Below are 20,444 nucleotides of genomic sequence, written 5' to 3'. Positions count from 1 at the left end.
CAGTGAGGTGGCCAGGTGGGTTCTCACTCAACACAACAGGTAGTTAGATGCAGTGAGCTGGGTTCACTCAACACAACGCTAGGTATATGCAGTGATGAGGTGGGTTAAGTAAGCACAACAGGTACTGGGTAGTTAGATGCAGTGAGCTGGGTTCACTCAACACAAAGCTAGGTATATGCAGTGATGAGGTGGGTTAAGTAAACACAACAGGTACTGGGGTATATGCAGTACTGGGTAGTACAATGTGCAGCTCCCTGTCACACACACAGGTAGTCACTGAATGTGCTGGGCTGCTGGCAGTGGCACACACAATATCAATTAGCAAGGCTGTGCATGCAACAAAAGTGTCAGTTTGACACACAGAAAAAAAAATGTACAGGTTGAGCTCTGAAAAGAGCTGTTGCTGGGTGCTTTAAAAGCAATAATAATCAGTCAGGAGCAAGCAAAGCAGCCTAGAACCTAACTAATCTGTCCCTAGGAGAAAAAGTCTGCAGCAGCTGTCCCTTTCCTCTCTCTAGCAGGCACACAAGTGAGGCTAATGGCCGCCGGAGGCTGCCTTATATAAGGGGGGGTGGGGCTCCAGGGCTTAGTGTAGCCTGAATGGCTACAATGTGCCTGCTGACTGTGATGCAGAGGGTCAAAGTTGACCCTCATAGTGCATTATGGGGCGAATCGAACTTCCGCAAAAGTTCGCCTGGTGCAGGCGAACGCGAACCCCCTAAGTTCGCCTGGAACCGTTCGCCGGCGAACCGTTCGCTACATCTCTATTGGCGATCTGCGTCGGCCCAGAAGTCGTGTTAGTCTATGGATTTTAAAAGAAATTACCGACGTGACGTTGCGACACATATGCGCGGAAATGTATTTTAACAATACGCTTGCACATACCCAAAGCAGGAAGTGATGGCAAGCGCGCGTCACAGGGGTGTCACTTCCTGCTTGGCGAAGGCCAGAAAGGGAACACTGCACAATAGCGCAGTGTTCCCTGAAGGCCTGCTTTTGGCGTGACGCAACGCTAATGCTGGATTGCAGTCTGAAACTGGCCTGAGAGTTTGAGTCCTGGTCCCTGCAGGTGACCCGTCCTGGTACTTGTGAAACACCCTCAGTCAGCCTAGACCAGGCATGGGCAAACTTGGCCCTCCAGCTGTTAAGGAACTACAAATCCCACAATGCATTTGCCTTTATGAGTCATGGCTGTAGCTGTCAGACTCCTGCAATGGGACTTGTAGTTCCTCAACAGCTGGAGGGCCAAGTTTGCCCATGCCTGGTCTAGACCATGTAATCTCTTGTCTAGGCTGACTGTCACAAGACTGAGCTCAGAAGAAGCACTTTTTCTTTGTGGTGAACCAGCAGATTTGGATGTGCAGCCTTAATTCCTTGGGCATAAAGAGATTACTGTATTTGTATAATGAGGAATGATGCATCATAGGAAACCACAGTTGCTCACCTACAGCTGAATTATTGCAAATACCTTCTGTTTTAACCTCTTGAGGACTGCAGTGCTAAACCCCCCTAGTGACCAGGCCATTTTTAGCAAAATGTGCCACTGCAGCTTTAAGGCTAAGCTGCAGGGCCGCACAACACAGCACACAAGTGATTCCCCCCTCCCTCTTTTCTCCCCACCAACAGAGCTCTCTGTTGGTGGGGTCTGATCGCCCCCAGATTGTTTATTTTTTTTTTTACAAATATTTTTGTTCTTGTTTTTATTTTAAAAAAAAGTATGTTCCTTTAACTATCTTCCCTCCCTCCCTCCCTCCCTCCCCCCCTCCCCACAGCCAGCCAATTATGGCGACCGGCTGTCATAGGCTTCTGCCTATGAGAGCCGATCGCTCTCCCGTGTCCCAGGGGGACAGCCGGCTGTCCCCAGTACAGCGCTGCTGCCGATCGCAGCGCTATACACGTAAATAGACGGCGATCACGCCGTCTAACAGTCTCCTGAGCGGCAATAGCCGCTCGGAGACTAAAGGCGGGGCGGAGCTCCGCCCCCCAAGCAGGAGATGCGCACGCAGCTTGTGCGCGATCTCCTGCATTAGCTGGCCCCAGGACTTTACGCCAATCGGTGTTAGGCGGTCCTGGGGCTGCCGCCGCGGCCACGCCCAGCGGCGTGACGCGGTCGGCAAGAGGTTAAGAAGGCAAAATTATATTTGCTTTGCTTTTTAATACAGGGCGCTTTTTTGGGGGGAGGGGGTTAAGCCTTTACATTCCTGGGGGCTCAGGGTTACACTAAGCTATCTGGACATCCTTCTTTACTCCAAGTAATAGAAATCAGAGAAGACTCACAATGAAATGGGACCCAAGGCAAAATAGTAGCTTTGACTCCCCTGTTATTGGTAACCTGAGATAAGAGAATAGGCAAATAAGGTAGCAGCTGGGACCCTTCACACCCACTAGGCCACAGGCACTTGCCTATGTTGCCTGGTGGATGATCCTACTCTGATAGTAAACGATACTATACATACAGTACATACAGTAACTCCATAGAAATAAGAAGAAGAATATGCGTGGCCAGAGCCGCGCAGGCACAGTGGCCTGGCGGCGAAACCGAAATTAGCTGGTGGAAGATCGTGCAGGATTGGCGTGGGAAAGGACGGCTTGCAGAAGCTCCAGGTAAGTAAAACAGTTTGTTTTAAATCTATCTTCAGTTTCGCTTTTAGATAGATGGAACAGAGTGGTCTGTACATGCAGATTCGTTATTTCGGACAGGAACGCGAAGAAGGCTGCGCGTGGCCAGGCGAAACGAAACTAGCTGGTGGCGGGGGACATGAGGATCCGTGAGTGACTGCAAGAGCACAGAACGGCTGCAGGGGGGCCCCAGGTGAGTAGAACTGATGTTTTACCATTGCCTTAAGTATCCCTTTAAAGAAAAAAAATGAGATACTCACCTAAGAACATGGAAGCATCCAGGCCTGGCCTGCCCATGATGCCAAGTGAAGCGACTTCCTCAGGCGGCAGAAGTCTGGGGACAGCACCAGGCAGGAACAGGAAGTGAAGAGAGTGCCTGGTCAACCTATACTGGGTGCAACTGTACCTGGCTAACCTATACTGGGGGCAACTGTACCTGGCTAACCTATACTGGGGGCAACTGTACCTGGCTACCTATGCTGGGGCCAAATGTACCTGGCTAACCTATACTGGGGGCAACTGTACCTGGCTAACCTATACTGGGGCCAAATGTACCTGGCTAACCTATACTGGGGGCAACTGTACCTGGCTAACCTATACTGGGGGCAACTGTACCTGGCTAACCTATACTGGGGGCAACTGTACCTGGCTAACCTATACTGGGGCAAATGTACCTAGCTTCCAATACTGGGGGCACCTATACCTGGCTACCTACCTACACTGAGGGTATTTTGACCACAGCTATAATGTGCGGTGCAAATTGTCGGGTGCCGTGCGATCATTCCAGTTCGGGGGGGGGGGGCATCCTCACAAGATTGCCTCATGCAGCAAAAAGTCTAAAATCGGCCCTGGAAGCCTCTATATCAGGGGTCTCAAACTCAATTTACCTGGGGGCCACAGGAGGGAAAGTCAGGATGAGGCTGGGCCGCATAAGGAATTTCACAATCGCGGCGCATCGCCGCCTCTGCCCGCCGCTCTCACTCTTCCTTCACAGAGAGGGGCAGGGAGAGGCGGCGATCCGTGCGGCGACTGACGTCAGGAGGGGCAGAGCTGAAGCTGAAAGCTCTGCCCCTTAAAGGAAATGCCGGCGGATTGCCCCCCGGGCGTTTTGGGGGCTCTGCAGCCCTCGTTTAGCGGTGGGGATGCGGCGGATTACTTGGGAGCACTGAAGCGAACTATAAGGAAGCTTTTGCCGGTGAGGGCCACAAAATATTGTATCGAGGGCCGCAAATGGCCCGCGGGCCGCGAGTTTGAGACCCCTGCTCTATATCCTGGACCCCACCATTGTTGCGAGGGGACCCCCAGAACCTATCCAACAAGAGCTTATCGGATATGTTATCATGGCTGCTCTCCTCTTCATGCACTGCCTCTGTGGAGGTACGACCGTGCCTGTGCAGTAATCCGTGTGGAGACGCAGCCACACTTGTGCAGGCGCTGCATAGCAGCGTGCATGATGAGGAGCGCGGACGGGTCCCGGGCAGTGGCGGTGGTCTGGAGAAGGATGTGGGAAGCTTCCCTCTTGTTAGGCAAGTATCTGATTTTTTGGAAATATTGCTCTGTGATTTAATTCCTGCCAGCTCGGGATCCTTGGTCAGTCAGCGAGTGAGCTGTCCCCATCCTTAGCAGGAAATTGGCCTGTAGCTCGCCACCCTGTTTTGTTAGCTAGTGAGGACAGATGACTTGGCAGGGCTGCAGCTACAGACGAGTGTGTCCTTTCTGGCAGAGAGCTGCTTGACAGACGCTCCCTTTGATGGAGCTGCGATGGCTGTAGACAGACGTGTGGCAGCAGTGTGCCTCTTGGAAGCAGCATCTTCTCCTAATAAGGTTCTCTGCCCACGGATAACGCTACACTGCTTGTGAATGACTCCAATTTACTCATTTCTTTCTTTCCTTCTGTGCTTTTTACAATAATTGATTAATCCATATGCATGCACAAAATTTTAAGTGCAACTACACTTTCTTTAATATACTCAAGCAACTTTATGTTTGCCATTTCATTTTGTGCACAGCTATAATTTTCTAAAATTGCCAGGAAAATCAAATTTTGCGGTTTTGCAACCATGGCGACAGCACACTGGCACACAGAATAGAATTGGATGGAGATTATTATTTTTGGATTTCTATAGCGCCAGGATCATCCATGGAGATGTCCCCAAATGGTTCTAAAACATGTACTTTGGGTTTGATTTTTTTTTTTTTTTTTGTAACTATTCAGTTTTATTTAAACAAGAATATCTTCACGGTTCCTGTCCACCACAAACTAACAGGGTACTTAGTGAGACAAAATAGTGATCAATACTACTAAGGCACCACTGAAGAGCTAATGCAATGGCTTTATGAAGGCCCTAGCAAAGCCTTCTACTCCAGGACCTGGGTGTGGTCAAACCTTCCGCACTCTCTATTTCTATGTCACTGGTGAGGACACCAATGAAAACACTATTATTATTATTATTTAGTATTTATATAGCGCCGACATATTACGCAGCGCTGTACAGTACATATATTGTCTTATCACTAACTGTCCCTCAAAGGAGCTCACAATCTAATCCCTACTATTATATGTCTATGTATGGATGTATTATGTAGTGTAAGTACTGTAGTCTAAGGCCAATTTAGGGTGAGCCAATCAACTTATCTGTTTGTTTTTGGGATGTGGGAGGAAACCGGAGTACCCGGAGGAAACCCACGCAGACACGGGGAGATCATACAAACTCCTTGCAGATAGTGCCCTGGCCGGGATTTGAACCAGGGACCCAGCGCTGCAAGGCAAGAGCGCTAACCAATACGCCGCCGTGCTGCCCACTACACTAGCAGATCTGTTATTAAATCTGTCACCTCCCCATAGAAACATTTAATTATTTGTGTGGTATTAGTTTAAGCAGACCGTGATTCATACCTCCCAACTTTTTGAGGTGAGAAAGAGGGACACTTAAGCCACACCCCTGATCACGCCCCATCACACCCCTAGTCACGCATACCATAAAGATTTCATAAGAAAAATATGTTGGTTTATAATTCAAATCACACTGGTCCTTTCTATCCTGGTTCATTTTCCTTCATATTTACATTTTAAAATTAGTGATATTAGTAGTAATATATCAATTTAAAAGATGAGAATAAAGTTTAGAGTCAATCAAACACATTTTTAGTAGAGAAATACATATATTTACATAGAAAGAGGGAGAAAGTCCTGAAAGAGGGACAAATGAGGAGTAAAGAGGGACAGAGAGACAGGGCTCCCAAAGAGGGACAGTTGGGAGATATGCGTGATTGTCTATTGTTGTGACATAAGGTGGCCATACATCAGGCGACTTGGCGGCCGATCGACCATCCAATTCAATTATTATAATCAAAATGGATGAAAATCGGTGCCGCCAAGTGCATGCCCGACCGACAATGCAATCGATTTCGGGACGAAAATTGGTCGCATTCTCGATCGCGCATGCAGCAAGATGTTGCTCGGGAGCGTGGCGGTAACGACGCAACCCCCGACGCTGTCCCCCCTAATGTAAATGTTCCCCGTGCCCCATGTAAATGTATACATTACCTCTCCTCGGCCTCCGCTTGTCCCCCGCTGGCTTCCGTGTCTGCATACACGCGCGCCCCGCATGGTTTCCTAGCAAGGGGGCGCATGTGACGTCACACACACGCGCCCTTACTAGGAAACCATGCGGGGCATGCGTGTATGCAGACACGGAAGCCAGCGGGGGACAAGCAGAGGCCGGGGAGAGGTAATGTATACATTTACGGGGACAGAGGCACAGCAGCGGATGCGGCACACAAGGCCGATTCCCAAGAGATTTCATGCTGAAATTGATTGGGAATCGGCCTGTGGTGTATGGGCAGCTGACAGATCTCTCTCTTATCAGATTCAATAAGAGGGAGATTTGTCTCTTGGTTGAATCTGACCATCATTGCTAGATGTATGAGCACCTTTAGTTAAAAATCAGATCACATTTTGTGACCAATTTGTGCAGAAATCCATATAATTCCAAAGTGTTCATATACTTTCTTGCTACTGTATGTATTCTACCTCCTCCATGGCAACAGAATGTGTCGCCAGCCTAAGGGCCCGTTTCCACTAGACGCGTTGTTATGCGAAAACCGCTCCGCATCACAATGCAAGGAAACTGCGACCAATTCACGTCAATGGAGTAGTTTCAATTGATGCAAATTTACGTATGGATAGCATGCTGCTGTTTTCCACAGCACGCATCCGAGTCCCCATAGCTGCCGATGGGAAACCGCATGACGATCCGATCTCCCTCCCGATCGTTTCGCCGCTCAATTCCTGATAGCAGTGAATGGAAAAAGATAAGAAAAACGAGCGGAAGATAAGAGAATCGACTGCAGAATCGAGCGGCGAAACAATCAAACGGGAGAATCGAGCGGCAAAAACGAGCTGTGTATGCCCAGCATAAACTACAGTGGAAACGTGCCTTAATGCTAAGTACACACTATAAGATTTTCTGGCAGATTTACTGTCAGATCGATTATATCTAACATGTCCAATCTGATTTCCGATCATTTTCCGTTCAATTTCCAACTGTTTTCCGTACACACCTATCGGAAAATGATCGGAAATCAAACGGAAATCAGATTGGACATGTTGGAAATAATCGATCTGACAGTAAATTGGACAGAAAATCTCTTATGCTGGGCATACACAGCTCGATTTTGCCACTCAATTCTCCTGCCCGATCGATTCCCCGCTCGATTCCGCAGGCGATTCTCTTATCTTTTTCTTATCTTTTTTCATTGACCTCAATGTGGAATCGAGCGTGGAAACGATGGGGCGGGAGTTCGGACATGTCGGAAATTATCTATCGAGCCATCTAAATAGCTCAGAATCGAGCCGTGTATTCCCAGCAATAGTGTGTACGTAGTATAATGCTAGGTGGAGGAGGAGCGGCGTCTTCAAAGAAATCGTCAGTCTAGGGGGTGAGTTGATCCTACAGGTGGATCGCTTGCGGGTTGGGGATCGCGGATTGGGGGCCACTATACACACGACCGCCTATCTGGTGAGGTGGTCATTATCACCTGCCTTAGCCGACTTTAGTCAGACGTGTGTACGAGGCTTAAGATGGCAATACTGTACGGTTCAGGTTGAAATTGGTTTTTCCCCTCTTGACAGCCCACCCCTAGTGGGAATTAATTTGTTTTGGAAAGTTTCTTGACACTTTCCTGTGATGGAACAATATGGAGCGTAAAGCACGTCTACCCCAGGCACAGAAAACAATAGGCAATTATAAAGAAAGCAACCCCCTCTACATAAAGGTATTTATAAGCACATTCCCACTAACAAACAGCAAGCAGCCTGGCTCGCCTGTGCTTTCCAATTTATCACTACGAGCAAAACCCGTGACCCAGTTTCTGGGTGGGGGGGGGGGGGAGAGATCAAAGCACTTTTGCAAACAGAGGTTTATGAACGCCGCTACAGCAAGAATATGCTTATTATGCTCCCTTTGGTGCTGGAGTGACTGGAAATAAAAGCGTGTAGCAAATAGGAGCAGTTTATGGAAATAGGCAGAAATTTCATGTACCACTATTGCTATTTTTGCACTCAGAGAATAAAAATATATTTGCATTCCCAAGAGTGGATTCATTTTCCAGCTACGAGATCAATGTGGAGTTGTAATTGCGATTCAGATGTGCGCAGTGGCGAGCCAGCCAGATCAAAATGCGACTGTTCAACATCACATCTGGTGCTCCATCTTCATCTGTCTTATGCGGGACTCGTTGGAAAACAATAATTAACTCATTAGAGGTGATTTACCAGAAGGAATAAGGAAATACTGGATTGGGAATTACGGGCTAATGGCGGGTCCGTGCTTCTATTTACACGCCTGGAGGACCCCATGTACTGTTATTTTGTAGCTTTTCTGTAAAGGTTTGCATTTATTCAGGTCATGGTGTATCATATGAAGAAGTTAAATAGCCTCAACTACATATTTCGTACTAGAGGACATTTCATCACTCTTAAGGGAGAAGAACACAGGGACACTGAGAGCCCAATATAGTGTAGTATGTATGGACACTAGAGATGTGGCGAACAGTTCGCTGGGCGAACATCTCTGGGGGGGTTTACTACTTCCGGGTCGCTCTGACCCGGAGTAGTACGCCTGAGCGTGATGTCGTTCATGACGTCACGCACATGCGCAGAAAGTGCCCGGCAACAGGAGCGCGATGTAGGACGCGCTCTGCCGGGCAGAGCAGGCGTACTACTCCGGGTCAGAGTGACCCGAAAGTAGTAAACCTCCCAGGGATTCAGAGATGTTCGTCGGCGAACAGTTCGGGAACCGTTCGCCACATCTCTAATGGACACAAGGGAGGAGAAATGAAAGGTAAGTATAGGATACTCACAAACCAAGGTTACCTCACAGGCAACCACTGTAACAGCAGGAAGGGAGATTACACATGTCCCTACTCAGGGATAAGAAGTCGCTCTCTGTAGATAGGAAGAAACGTATAACGTTTTCCGCCCTTCCACCAGGGTGGATAGACAATCAATGCAAATGAACAGAGGCGCCAAAAGAATAAAACAATATGATAAAAAAAATGTAAAACATGGACGTGGTTGTGGTGGAAATCGGACCACTCTAAAGGACACTCAGAAACAAGTTTGTTTCAAGATACAACACAAAAATTTTTTATTTTATACACTCCACGTTTTCAGAATGCGTTTTGCTGGCGTGACCCCACTTCCTCAGGCAATTCAAATAAGAGTATATAGCAGTAGTAGCCCAGATCTGCATTAAGCACCTCTGTGAGCGATTTCATCACTCTTATGCCTTATAAGCGCCATGCAATTTTTACGTCAGATTGATCATTTCAAGCCTGTTTGATCTGCTTCCGACTGAGAAAGGAATCGATTTTGAGATCAGTACTGCACAAAATCAATCTTGTTCTCTAACGGAAGCAGATCGAACATGCTGAAAATTATCAATTGATGGGAAATTTCCAGATCTGACAGGAAAACTGCATGGTGTGTACCAGGCCTTGCCACTTTTTTTGTTCTAATGAGTAAACAGGGGGCACACTTTTTCACTCGTATTTTCGTGCGAATTCAATGTCTCTGGCACACTGCAATCACTTTTGCGATAGCATGTTTCTGTCTGCGATTTACTGTGTTCGTTACCGATTTTACGTGTAGCTGTGAATTATATTGTCATGAAAAACACATGACTGGCCAAAGGCCATCTGATTTTAAAATATAGGAAATAATGCAGAAACAAAATGTGAACACACCAATAAAATTTTGATTCCAAGACGTGTGCGATTCTTGCAAGTATGACCCCTGCCCACACAGTACAGCAAAGTGTCTGTTATCTAGAACCTAGGTTCTCAACGTGTGGTACACGTACCCCAGGGGGTACTTCTGATGGTTCCAAGGGGTACTCGGGCTTGATAAACTTAACCAAGAATAACACATTTTGAGTTTTAGAAAATGATAAATCTTATTTAAACAACACCAAATTAGTGTTTTAGCCAATTAAAAGCAATAGGAAATGCTTGGAAATTGTTTAGAACCAATTATAATTTACTACGATGAAATATATATTTGTCAAGGGGTACTTGTGTTAATGTTTACTATGCTAAGGGGTACTTGGCGAGTACAGGACTTTAAAAGGGGTACATACCAATAAAATGTTGAGAAACACTGATCTAGAACACAGGTAATCGGAAGTCTCAGCCAACCAGCATGCCTGAGGGGATAACAGGGACTGTGCTTTGGGTTTTTTTTTTTTTTTGGGGGGGGGGGGGGGTTACAGTCCATAAAATACTCACCAGGCCTCCAGCAACGTCTTCTAGCCTTCCTGTAGCTTCTAGCGGCTTTCCAGTTCCTGATGCGGTTCAGATGACACGCTGGGGGCTGTACGAAGATGTCGGAAAGCCGCTAGGAGCTACAGGAAGGCTAAATTCTCAGACACCAGGGGGAGAAGTGCCGGCTATATAAGATGTCTCTGGACTTGGAGAGGGAATACTATTGGGGGATGGGGGCCACTAGACAGCAAAGAATACTATTGAGGGATGGGGCAACCAACAGATGACTAGAAAATTGAATTGAGGGAGGTTGGGGGTTCATTAGACGACCAAGGCTGCGGCGTGACCCCTGTAAGACGGCGGCGACGGCCCAGATTTGCGGAGGTTGTGCCGCTGCCCGAAGGGGATCAGGGGGATGTCATGGGCTCAGTAGGAGTCCAGGGGGCTGGAAAAAACCCCAGTTAAGTTAAAAAGTTTTTTTTTTTTTTTACTTATGATTCACTTTAAAGGGACCCTGAGTAGTAGTTAAAAATGAAATTGGTACTTACCTGGGGCTTCCTCCAGCCCACCGTAGGCCGCAAGGTCCTCCGGCATCCTCCTCCTCTTCCGGTCCCGCTGGTGGCTCTGTTACCGGCAACTTTCGGGCTGAAAGTCGTCCATATACTTCCTGGACGGCCACGCTCTACGTCATCACGCCGGCCGCTACGCGTATCACTCCGACCAGTGTGTCGGAGTGATGCGCGTAGCGGCCGAAATCAGTGTGACCAGGTCCTGCGCATTCACGGTTCAGTTAGAAAAACGCGCATGCGGGATTGGGAGAGGAGTCAGGGCGATGCCGGGGGACCTCGCAGCCTACGGTGGGCTGCAGGAAGCCCCAGGTAAGTACCCATTTCATTTTTCATGACTGCTCAGGGTCCCTTAAAGGGACACTGCCTATTATATGTGATTTGTTGCATTTTTTTTGTGTGTGTGTGTGTGTGTGTGGGCTTTCTTTTTTGTATTAATGGAGAGGGGGCTTCATCCAACATTTTGCTGGACAGGTCTACTTAGACTGCTGTTAATTTCATGTAAATTTTACTCCACCCATGACCACACCCACATTTTGTTTGTGGCCACGTCCATGTTTTTGGTCGTCCAAGAATCTAGCGCGAATCTAGTGTGTGTACAGTAACCGCAAGAGGTCTGTTAAACATCCAGCATGCTGAATCTTTAACGATCCCCGACACCGAATCATATTGTTCTCCCCCAACACCTTCGCCCATAATAGAACCATCTGCCACTCACTGCTGATTCTCTTTCCAACCCCCCCCCCCCCCCCCCCCATATCAAAATATGCATCGCTTGCATGGAGGCTATTGCTGCATCTACTGTATACAGCTTCAACAATACACTTGCTGAGGGTATCAAGTACCAAATCCCTGCTAGGCGACAAAAGTGCTGCCGTGTGTACGAGGGTTACGATTGTAAGCACCAGTGAGGGACAGATAGTGATTTGCATAGTGTTCTTTGTAAAATGGAAAATCAGTATGTAAAGGCATAATAATACAATTAATGTGACTATTTGGAGCCAGTAAGTAATCTCTCTATGCATTTTACACCATTGCATTATAATACAAGTTCTGGACTGTAACCCTCCAAAATAAAACATTCTATAATGAAAAATTCTTCAGTGGCTGCTTATATGACAGTTCTTAATTAAAAACTGCAGGCAGCTGCCACAGCAAAAAGCTTGTCCACTCAGGAGGGATATACCCTGTCAGGAAACCAGTAGGTGAACCAAATACATGCAAGCTGTTACATAAGACTCAGAGGGGGATTTATTAATTCTGTTACACTAAACTCATCACAAAACCAGAATCTCTTCGGTTCTGCCAGCTGTCAGCAGGGGCAGCGTTAGCACCACCGACAGCCTGTTGCTTCCTCAGATTGGCCCTCTTACACCTCTTTTCCCTCATTTATTGGCTCACCTGCTCCCAGCAGTGATGACTATGACATCATGGTGTCATCAGGCCGATAGAAGCACAAGCCACGCCCCCCTAGTTTCTGACAGACTATTGGCAACCAATGGATAACACATCAGTCACTAAAAAAAAGTGCTACTAAAAAGGAGTGCTCACACTGAGATTGGTTGTGATGATGGTTAAAGTAGTTACCAGAGCCCTGGATCATCTAATGCAGAGTTCCCCAACCCTGTCCTCAAGGCCCGCAAATACTACATGTTTTGCAGGAAACCACAAACATTCACAGGTAGTGTCTCAGTAGAGCTGATTAACTACTTGTGTGGATTTCCACAAAACAGGCACTGTTGGTGGGCCTTGAGGACAGGGTTGGGGAACACTGATCTAAGGCACAGGTGTCGAACTCCAGGCCTGGAGGGCCAGATCCATGCCAGTGTTTTGGATGGACAGAGAAAGAGAGGAATGTGTTCTACCTGATGGACCTCACCTTTCCTGATTCACACCCATCAATTAATTTGAGCTGTGTCAAAAATGTGTGAGGACCTCGGCCCTCGTAGGACCGGTTTGACATCCCTGATCTAAGGGATAAAGACAGACCAGGAGCCCATTGGTGCAGTAACACTAAAACTTGAGGCCAGGGGCGTAACTAGAAATCACTGGGCCCCCCTGCAAAACTTTGAATGGGGCCCCTCCCCCTGCATGCCGAGTAGGGACTGTCTACAAATCTTTGTCTACAAAACTTTGTACGATTCGTTATCAGTGGCTGAACAGATGCAGTCATTAGAACAACTGTGCAGAGAGCAGAACTTTTTTTCTCTCCTTGCACTTGGTTGTCAGTCTCTCAGGACAGGGCCCCCCTGTGGCTTCTGGCCCCCCTGCAGCTGCATCCCTTGCAGGGTCTATTGTTACGCCCTTTGCTTGAGGCCATTGTAATGTGAAGTTGATACTGTATATACTCACAAAGGTGGTTTGCAAATCTTTGCAACCACCGTTAGAAGCTGCCGGGAAATCACTGTCCCCACTCGGTTTTCCAGGTCTGGTTGAACTCTATGGACGTATGTATTTTTTCAACCCAAATAACTATGTAACTATGTGAAACAGGAACTGGTTGGTTACATTTCAAGGGTTCTTTTTAAAATCGCAAAAAATCTACTAACTACTAAAAAGGAGAGACAGCGTTGGCCTGACCTCTCCGGAAGAATTAAGCCAGTGTAAATGTGGGAAAGTTTTATTCAAGTAACAACCAACACGTTTCAACAGTGCATGCCCGCTTCATCAGGTCAATACAGATCAAAACATTCCTCCTCATCTGTCTGTGACGAGCGTAAGCGACTGTATGATCACCTCATCAGGAGTCGTTAGAAATTGCACACATGCCAACAGACAATAAGGGAGTTTGAGAGGCATCGATAGGCACTAATCCGCTATGTATTGGGGCCTTTAGTGATGGGTAGTGATATGTTGAAACGAGTGTCAGGCAAGCAGTAAAGAAAAAGAAAATGAAGCTTACCTTCACATATTCACTTCCGGTATCCTGGTTATTACATGCACTGCAAAACACAAAGGAGACAAGCTGTGAACAGAGGTTATATATATATATACGGAAAGTGCAGATATAATGAAGCCTGTGTACAAAGGTGGCCACACGCCATACCATTTTTTAATTTTCTTTTCAATTCAAGAATTACAATCGATTTTTTTTCATTGATTGTACCATTTGGAAAATCTGTCCAATGTACCACACACGTGTTACATTTTTACCCAATTACGAAAATTATGCAGACTGCAAAAATTGCTTGTATCTACACATAAGAAACTGACAAACTACCATACACCATTCAATTTTCATAAATCAGAAAAATCCAAAACTCCCGGACAAGAAAAAACAGGAAATTTCACGTAAGAATAATAATAATAAAAAAACCTTTAGATTTTTCTGTACAACCGATAGTTTTTATCGAAATTATTGTAAAACTGGATTATTTTATTGTATGGTATGTAGCCACCTTTAACCACTTTGACCACTTAAAGCAGTGGTCCTCAAACTTAAGCCGCATCTATACGAGTAGATGCGGCCGCGATGCTCCTTATCAATCGAGCCGCTGATGCGTCCGACAGGACGGATCTCCACACCGCCGATTCCCTGCTCGATCCCCGCGAGGGGACAATGGCAGGGAATCGTGCGGGAGATAAGCGGCGCCGGCGGGGACGAGCGGGGAATCGAATGCGGCGCACGCGCAGCGAGTGGGGACGCGGCGGGCACGCGGAGGAGGCGATTCGGCGGCTAATCGAGCCGCCGGATCGCTGCAAAATGGCATGGTGTAGATGGGGCTTAAGGCACGCGGGCCGGATGCGGCCTGCCAAGGCATTTTCACTGACTCCCCAACCCCACACACAAAATGTAAACTTATAGATGCAGCCCAATGCACCTGTAAATATCGGCGGCCCACATATAGAATAGCAGTGCCGGCATCACTCATCCACATCCACATTGGCTTCCAATCCAATGCCAAATCAAGTGACACTGCTGTCCAACTGGACGACAGGTTGTCACCTGGGTATGCTTCACTGTCTGATGCACAAAGACGTTCTTTGGGTGATGCATGGCTGAATGGCTGATGCTAGGTTCCGGGCATGCTTGGGGGAAATCAATACCTAGATTCAATGTGATGTTTTTCATCATCATTTTATGTATGTTCCGGCCCCCCAGCAGCCTGAAGTATGTTGTTCCAGACCTTGACCGTAAAAGTTTGGGGACTCCTGACTTAAAGGATACAAGAGCTGAAGTGATTAGGAAAAATAGGGGGAGAAGGTATGTATGGAAAGCTGTCCTGATGCCCACCGCTCCCCCCGTTCTCCTCCATCCCCCTCCTTTGCTACCTGGCAGTCTCTGCCTGGTTGGGCATTAGTGTATATGCGCTGGCCTGACTGCACATGTCCTACATCTGCACCCACAGCTGGGAGTGCTCTGCGCATGCGCACAGCGCAGGAGCACTCAGTCTGCAGAGGGTGCAGGGTTGGCTGCTGAGCTTCTAGTGCCCATTATTCTAACGGGCCTGAAGGTGGCCACACACCATACCATTTTTTTAAAATATCGGTTCAATTCAAGAATAGCAATCAATTTTTCTGGCTGATTGTAACAATTCAAGAATCTGACCAATGTACCACACACCTATATTCAATTTTTTCCCAATCATGAATAAAATAATTGAAAGCTGTGAAAAAATTGATTGGAACTGTACATCAAGTAATTGACAATCCATCACACACCATACAATTCTTGATAAAGTTGGTCTGAAATTTCCAACATGTCCAATCTCCAAAAATTGAAAAAAATGGGAAATCCGATCTGATTTCTCGATCGAAAACAAAAAAAAGCTCTCGATTTTTCAGGCCAACCGATCTTAATTATCGAATTGGTGAAAAATTTGATCTTTTAATTGTATGGTGTGTGTGGCCACCTTAAGATCTAAAAGTGAATAGTATACCTAAATAACATATAAAAAGACCAGTTTAAATATCCTTTATTCTTTTGGTGTATACGGTGTAATACCTGTGTATTCAATAAGGATACCTGGCAGTCACTATGACTTTTCACTGATTTTATTATTTTGCAAATGTTATTTTTCTAGCACTTCACCTAACAAAGGCAAACTTTAAAAAAAAAAAAAAAGGGTTACTTATGCATCCGCATTTAGTCAGACAAGAGCCATTAATGAAATCAACAATGCAGGCTAATGACTGTCTTGCTTTAGAATAGTCCTGGGCTTTCCATGCAGGAAATCTGTCCTGTCCCTAATGCAGTGTGCGCTCCCCTATTCCTGGGTCTTCCTGCAGGCCCATTCTACAGGGAGGCCAGCGGACATTGTGTTCTCAGTCAGGTTTCCTGGCCGGGGGTGAATCACTGGCCGGTGTAGAGAGGTCAAGTGTAAAGGCGTGTCTAGTCCTGGGTACAAGCTCTACACAGGAAACAGATGCTCCAGCCACAATTGAGGACAATACAAGGCTTCCTCTCTCCTCTGCCTGCATCCTCTTGTGTCAGAAAGGGGAAACACACACACGCACAACACACGCATTGCCTGACTAATGACCGAGCTCCTCTGACTGACAGATGACAGGCACCAGCAAGATGGGTGCTCACATTCTGCATTGTAACCCCATAGGGCAATAATTCCCAAATGTTCTCTTTTCTGAAGAGACAGAGGGGTTGAGTCACAAAAAAAAAGCATTACACACAGGGCTGCTCAAATCCGGAACCGGGAGATATCCGGATAGCTGCTATCCGGATATCTCCCAGTAAAGCTGTGCGGAGTGGGCCAATCTTACCTGTCTGACGTCTTCTTCGGTCCGTCCCTCTGCGCCTCCCACGATGCGCTCCTTCAACCCGGAAGGAGGAAGTGTTTGTAATCACGTGACCGCCGCTTGGACCGCATCGTGGGAGGCGCCGAGGGACGGACCGAAGAAGACGACAGATAGGTAAGATTGACCCTTCCACCCACCCCGCACAGGTTTACTGGGAGATATCCGGATAGAACTATGCGGAATTCCGGATGTCTTCCGGTTCCGGATTTGAGCAGCCCTGATTACATAGAAACGTATAGACTTGTCTTATGTGAGTAAACATTTTCTCACACAGGGCCTTATTCAATTCATTTTTTCTCCTATGTTTTTTCCTCGGTGATATTTTCACACTTTATCAATAAAATGCCTTGAAACCCTCAGTAAGCCAGAAAATACTAAGGATCATTTTTTTCTTCAAATACGTTTTTATTGATTTTGAAAGATCAGAGTGCAGTGAACAACAATATGAAACGTATTCACCTATGTGTATAGAAATAATAAGCAATGAACTTATTATATATAACGAACAGTAGAATATAACAAGATAGACCAGTGATGGCTAACCTTGGCACTCCAGCTGTGACAAAACTACAAATCCCATCATGCCTCTGCCTTCCTGAGTTATGCTTAGAGCTGTCAGACTATTGCAATGCCTCATGGGACTTGTAGTTCCACCACAGCTGGAGTGCCAATGTTAGCCATCACTGAGAAATACATTATGGGCTTGATTCACCAAGACAAATAACATGCCTTATCAAAGTTAACACACCTTATCAGAGTAGCATATGAACCCGAAGGGGCTCAGGGCAGGACGAGTGGAGCTCTCGTCATTGCCAATTAGCAGGGATAAGTTCCTAGCACTCGCTATGCTACTCTGATAAGGCGTGTTAACTTTGATAAGGTGTGTTAACTTTGATAAGGCATGCTATTTGTCTTAGTGAATCAAGTCCTATGTGTCTAGCTAACATATAGAAGTAAACAGGGGCGTAGCAATAGAGGTCGCAGCGGTCGCATGCGCGACTGGGCCCGGCTCCTGAAGAGGTGGGGGAGGGGCCCGGGGGGCCCATGTCTTTTTATAGTGCGGCCAGGACTGAGTGCGGCCCGTGCGCCGTACACGCTATTGGGAAGGGGGGAGCCGCAGCTGCGGAGAGAGCAGCCCGACCTCTCCCTCCCTTCCTCTCCCCGGGCCCCCCCCTTCAGATGCAGAGTGACGCGCACGGAAGCGCTGTAGGCTGAAACTCACCTCCGTCCCTGCGTTCCAAGCGCCGCTGATCTCCTCTCGCTGTATAGATGTTGTTACACACTGCTTCCGGCTAAACAGGAAGCAGTGTGTAACAACATCTATACAGAGCAGGAGGAGACCAGCGGCGCAGGGACGGAGGTGAGTTCTGCCTACAGCGCTTCCGTGCGCCGCGCACTCTGCATTTGAAGGGGGGGGGGGGCCCGGGGAGAGGAAGGGAGGGAGAGGTCGGGCTGCTCTCCCCGCAGTTGCGGCTCCCCCCTTCATTATGGGGGGGGGGACCTACCTACCTACCTACCTATCTAATCCTGGGGGGCAGCTACCTACCTATCCTGGGGGGTCAGCTACCTAATCTAACCTATCCTGGGGGGCAGCTACTTAATCTACCCTGGGGGGCAGCTACCTACCTAACCTATCCTGGGGGGGCAGCTACCTACCTAACCTGTCCTGGGGGGGCAGCTACCTACCTAACCTATCCTGGGGGGCAGCTACCTACCTAACCTATCCTGGGGGGGCAGCTACCTACCTAACCTATCCTGGGGGGGGCAGCTACCTACCTAACCTATCTGGGGGGGGGGGGGGGGCAGCTACCTAATCTAACCTATCCTGGGGGGCAGCTACCTAATCTAACCTATCCTGGGGGGCAGCTACCTAATCTATAATGGGGGGCAGCTACCTACTCTAACCTATCCTGGGGGGCAGCTACCTACTCTAACCTATCCTGGGGGCAGCTACCTAATCTAACCTATCCTGGGGGCAGCTACCTAATCTAACCTATCCTGGGGGAAAGCTACCTAATCTATCCTGGGGGGCAGCTACCTAACCTATACTGGGGGGCACCTACCTCATCTAACCTATACTGGGGGGCGGCTACCTCATCTAACCTATACTGGGGGGCACCTACCTATCTAACCTGGGGGCACTTACTTGTCTAACCTGTATTCGGGGCACCTAGCTAGCCTATACAGGTGGCAACTATACTGGCTACCTATATTGGAGGCACCTACCTAACTAACCTATACTGGGGGCACCTACCTATCTAACCTATGCTGGGGACAACTATTCTGGCTACCTATATTAGAGGAACCCACCTAGCTAACCTGTACTGGGGGCACCTATCTATCTAACCTATACCGGCGGCGCCTGCCTATCTAACCTATACTGGGGGCAACTATACTGGCTACTTATGCTGGAGGCACCTACCTGGCTAACCTATACCGGGGGCAACTATACTGGCTTACCTATGCCTGGCTACCTATACTGGGGGGACCTATAGCTGGCTATAGGGATTTGGATATGTGTGTGCGTCGGGTGTTGCCGGGGGAGGGGGGATGTTGTTGCCGTGGGGGGGGGGGGGGGCCACATCCAGATTCCGCATCGGGGCCCAGAGGTTTGTAGCTACGCCACTGGAAGTAAAGGTAGCCATACACTGGTCGATTTGCCATCAGATTCGACCAACAGATAGATCCCTCTCTGATCAAATCTGATCAGAGAGGGATTGTATGGCTGCCTTTACTGAAAACAGATTGTGAATCAATTTCTGGCTGGCTTGCTTCACTGAACTTCCTGTCCAGGGGAAGTTTAAACAGTAGAGGGCGCTCTACTGTTTAAACTTCCTGCCGGGACAGGAAGTTCAGTGAAGCTGCAGCCCTGGAGCTCGGAGCGGAGAAGAAGACAGCGGAGATCGGGGGAGTCGCGCCGGCCAAAACAGGTAATGTATCTCCGCTGTATTGCGTTGGTCGTCAGGCATTCGAACGCCGCTATCGACACACTCCCGACCCGCCGGCGATCGAGAAAAATCTTCCGCATGGACGGATCGACGGGAATCGACGGGAACGATTGATTTCGGACGGAAATCGATCGTTCTGTAAGCGTTTGCGCGCCGATTTCACAGTAGTTTCGATCACGGTGATCGAATCTGCTGTATATCGGCGGGAAAATCGTTAGGTGTATGGGCCCCTTAAGAAGAACATAATTTGCACTAATATTACAGCATCAGGGAGAACTAGCCACCCTCACCCAATTGTCATGGCCACCCTGGGCTTGTGAAAGAGAGGCTAGAATAACCCGACTATGTAGTTGCAGATAATCTAATGCACCTAAAAAAGAGAAAAAAGAATACATTAGGACCAACGTATACTGGTCTCAATGAAATAATATCCAATGCAAAACTGAGAATGTGAGAAAAAACCTAACAGTTTATTTCAAGGTAGTTAATAGCATGCCTATTAACGCTAGTCTGAATTGGTGTCAAAGGCATCTGCAAACCAGTTATCTGGGATGACATAGAAATTAGTAGGGAGCATTGAGTGTTGTCTAATGCTTTTTTCTAGTGACATATTGTTTTTAATTATGGATAAGAGATAATTCAAAGGGAAATCTTCTGAGGATTTCCAACCTGTAGTGATCAGATATAAAGCAGACATTAAGATATGGCACGTTATTGGGCGATGTTTCTGTTCTAATGAATTTATGTACTAAGGATAATTTTGATAGTACTTTTTCACCTACATTTTGGTACT

The 20,444-nt window shown here is 47.5% G+C and overlaps 1 protein-coding gene across 3 annotated transcripts in view; it reads right to left on the bottom strand.

The window, feature by feature from the left end:
- The window catches only part of SH2D3C (SH2 domain containing 3C), a 153,296-nt gene that overhangs the window by 45,807 nt on the left and 87,045 nt on the right, over positions 1-20,444 (bottom strand). For all 3 annotated transcript variants that reach the window (XM_068248566.1, XM_068248567.1, XM_068248568.1), the window contains one exon: positions 13,852-13,891. In XM_068248566.1, coding sequence (XP_068104667.1) covers positions 13,852-13,891 — 40 coding nt within the window. The remainder of the gene's footprint in view (positions 1-13,851; positions 13,892-20,444) is intronic.

The sequence above is a fragment of the Hyperolius riggenbachi genome, chromosome 8, assembly GCF_040937935.1.
Source record: "Hyperolius riggenbachi isolate aHypRig1 chromosome 8, aHypRig1.pri, whole genome shotgun sequence".
Classification (NCBI taxonomy): Eukaryota; Metazoa; Chordata; class Amphibia; order Anura; family Hyperoliidae; genus Hyperolius; species Hyperolius riggenbachi.
Note: the sequence above shows the minus strand (reverse complement) of the source record. Positions and strands in the feature narration are given on the sequence as shown.